Source organism: Silene latifolia, chromosome 8 (assembly GCF_048544455.1).
Source record: "Silene latifolia isolate original U9 population chromosome 8, ASM4854445v1, whole genome shotgun sequence".
NCBI classification, from domain to species: domain Eukaryota; kingdom Viridiplantae; phylum Streptophyta; class Magnoliopsida; order Caryophyllales; family Caryophyllaceae; genus Silene; species Silene latifolia.
Window position 1 is genome coordinate 48,304,035 of NC_133533.1, and position 2,034 is coordinate 48,306,068.

Below are 2,034 nucleotides of genomic sequence, written 5' to 3' on the forward strand. Positions count from 1 at the left end.
CGTATTGTGTGATAGGAATATTAGATAGAGTTTAGTTTGGATTAGTATCTTTTATATTTTATTTTATTATAAATATAATAGATTGATTACGGTTTTATCCCTACGATATTGGCGCAAAAACGAAAATTACTTTTTAATTTTTAACTTTTTTCTATTTTTTTTAGGCTCGGTAACACCGGCCGGGTGTCGCCCTAGCACCTCCCTTTATCTAATCATAAGGAGAATTATAATTCGTTATGTACGATAAACATTTTCTCTTATATATAGATAATTGAGAGTGTGTTACATTTTAATTTACCAAATCAGAAGGAGAATTATAATTCGTTATTCATGATTAGTTAATCGAGATTATTGATTGGAATTGAATTACAATGACCAATTGCTATTAAGTGTCAAAATAGATGGAACACATATATAAATATAATGGAAATGAGAATTCAAAGTTTACTTCAGTCTTAACAACTAGGCTAAGACATCTTCACACATTCCATAGCTAATTTTGAACTTAAAAATATAAATAACATACATAAACTTCTATAAGAACTTAGCATCTAAACAATCTAACATATGTAATGCTTATTACATATCAGGATTGCAACAATAACAGAGGGCATATATTAAAGTTCCAAGAACGAGTTTGGCGAGAACAACAACGGCGACGATGGCCGGAAAATCCCAGTGCTTCACATCTTGAAAAAAACCAGCCTTGCAAGATTGGCAATTGTAGCATAATGTTGTTGGATCATTGCTCCATGTATAGCAATCCATATTAGAGTTGTTGTGGTTCTCTAGCTTCGTCCAATTTGTTGGACTTATATAATTGAATTTACATGCTTCCGGGGGCTTGCAACAACCAGACTGACAATTACATAATTTTCTGACATTATTACTCTTTTTTATCAAACCAAATTACGTACATTTAGTAAATATAAACAATGCAAATGAAATACACGGAGTAATATACTTACGAAAATAAAAAAACGTACCTCGAAAGAGTTGAGAGGTCTTTTGTGGAACATATCAATGGTGTCAAGCCTATATTCAGTAGTCATATCTTTACATACATGATGTTTAATAAGCCTACTTTTGTAATATTTCTCCCAACGGTGGGTATCATTAACCTTGTTTTGCATCCACTTGGAGTACGAACTGAGATCGTACTCCTTGTATGCAATCCCGGGTAAAGAATGTCCTTTACCCGGGTGGCTAACAGCCAAGGCAAAAAAGCCTAAGGCAATCATGAGAAAATACAAGGGTACCCCACATCAAATGCTCTCGGCTAGGAACACGTCCTTACTGTCATCAAGGGTGGCACAGTCGATACAAAATAAAATCAATAGCATGACTGACACGACGATTGCTATTATGCCTAGGAAGTTAAACCCAATGGCTCCTGAGCTTACTGAGGTAAGGACATGAATTCCAATAGCAAGTGCTAAAGGCCACATGACATGCTTCATATCGATCAAAACTAAGTCGAAAGCCGTGAGTTTTTCATCGCTATCGTCCCCCATTTTTTTTAATTTTGTATCGGTAATATAGTTAAGTTTTGTGGTGTGAAGAATTAATGAGATTAGGTTGCAAAATGCTAGGAAGATGTTATATAGAAAGTGCCTAAGAATTAGATATTGGTATTTTGAAGACCTTGAATTCAAATGGTCAACTTTTAATAACAATTGTGAAGCATGAATGGTCCTGCAAAAAGATCTTAAGGAGACTTTTGTGTACTAGCCATTAGATATGGGATTGATTTCCCTACCTTAAAGTTCAATGTTTGCCTTATAGTTTCGAGTTTCCGACTGCCTCAACGGCCAACACTGTTAATATCATTGTGGTCGTTTGATTAACATAACTTTGGTGTAGGGAACAATTACAGATCTCACACAGTCACATTTTTTGAAGATGCATTCAAGGAGATGTCTCCAAATGTCCAGGTATGGTTGTTGATGCTCTCGACCGATGAGGGGGCTAACAGGGGCGCTCGCCCCCTGCCCCCCTCTGACGTTCGCAAATTTCAAATTTTTTTGTTAAAAT

The 2,034-nt window shown here is 35.5% G+C and overlaps 1 protein-coding gene across 1 annotated transcript; it reads right to left on the reverse strand.

Annotated features, from left to right (window-relative positions):
• Positions 1-579: 579 nt before the first annotated feature.
• LOC141595140 (tetraspanin-8-like) lies at positions 580-1,514 on the reverse strand. Its single transcript, XM_074415112.1, has 3 exons — positions 1,298-1,514; positions 987-1,228; positions 580-891 (listed from the first exon to the last, which is right to left on the reverse strand). Exons 1-3 carry the CDS (start codon positions 1,512-1,514, stop codon positions 580-582), a joined length of 771 nt encoding a protein of 256 aa, XP_074271213.1.
• Positions 1,515-2,034: the final 520 nt, after the last annotated feature.

What these genes read in the sequence shown, in the direction of transcription:
- LOC141595140 (XM_074415112.1), bottom strand. Translation starts at nt 1,514, where the DNA reads ATGGGGGACGATAGCGATGAAAAACTCACGGCTTTCGACTTAGTTTTG. An exon ending in CTGTGCCACCCTTGATGACA is followed by an intron (nt 1,229 to 1,297) that starts GTAAGGACGTGT and finishes TGATTGCCTTAG; the next exon opens with GCTTTTTTGCCTTGGCTGTT. An exon ending in GACCTCTCAACTCTTTCGAG is followed by an intron (nt 892 to 986) that starts GTACGTTTTTTT and finishes TTGATAAAAAAG; the next exon opens with AGTAATAATGTCAGAAAATT.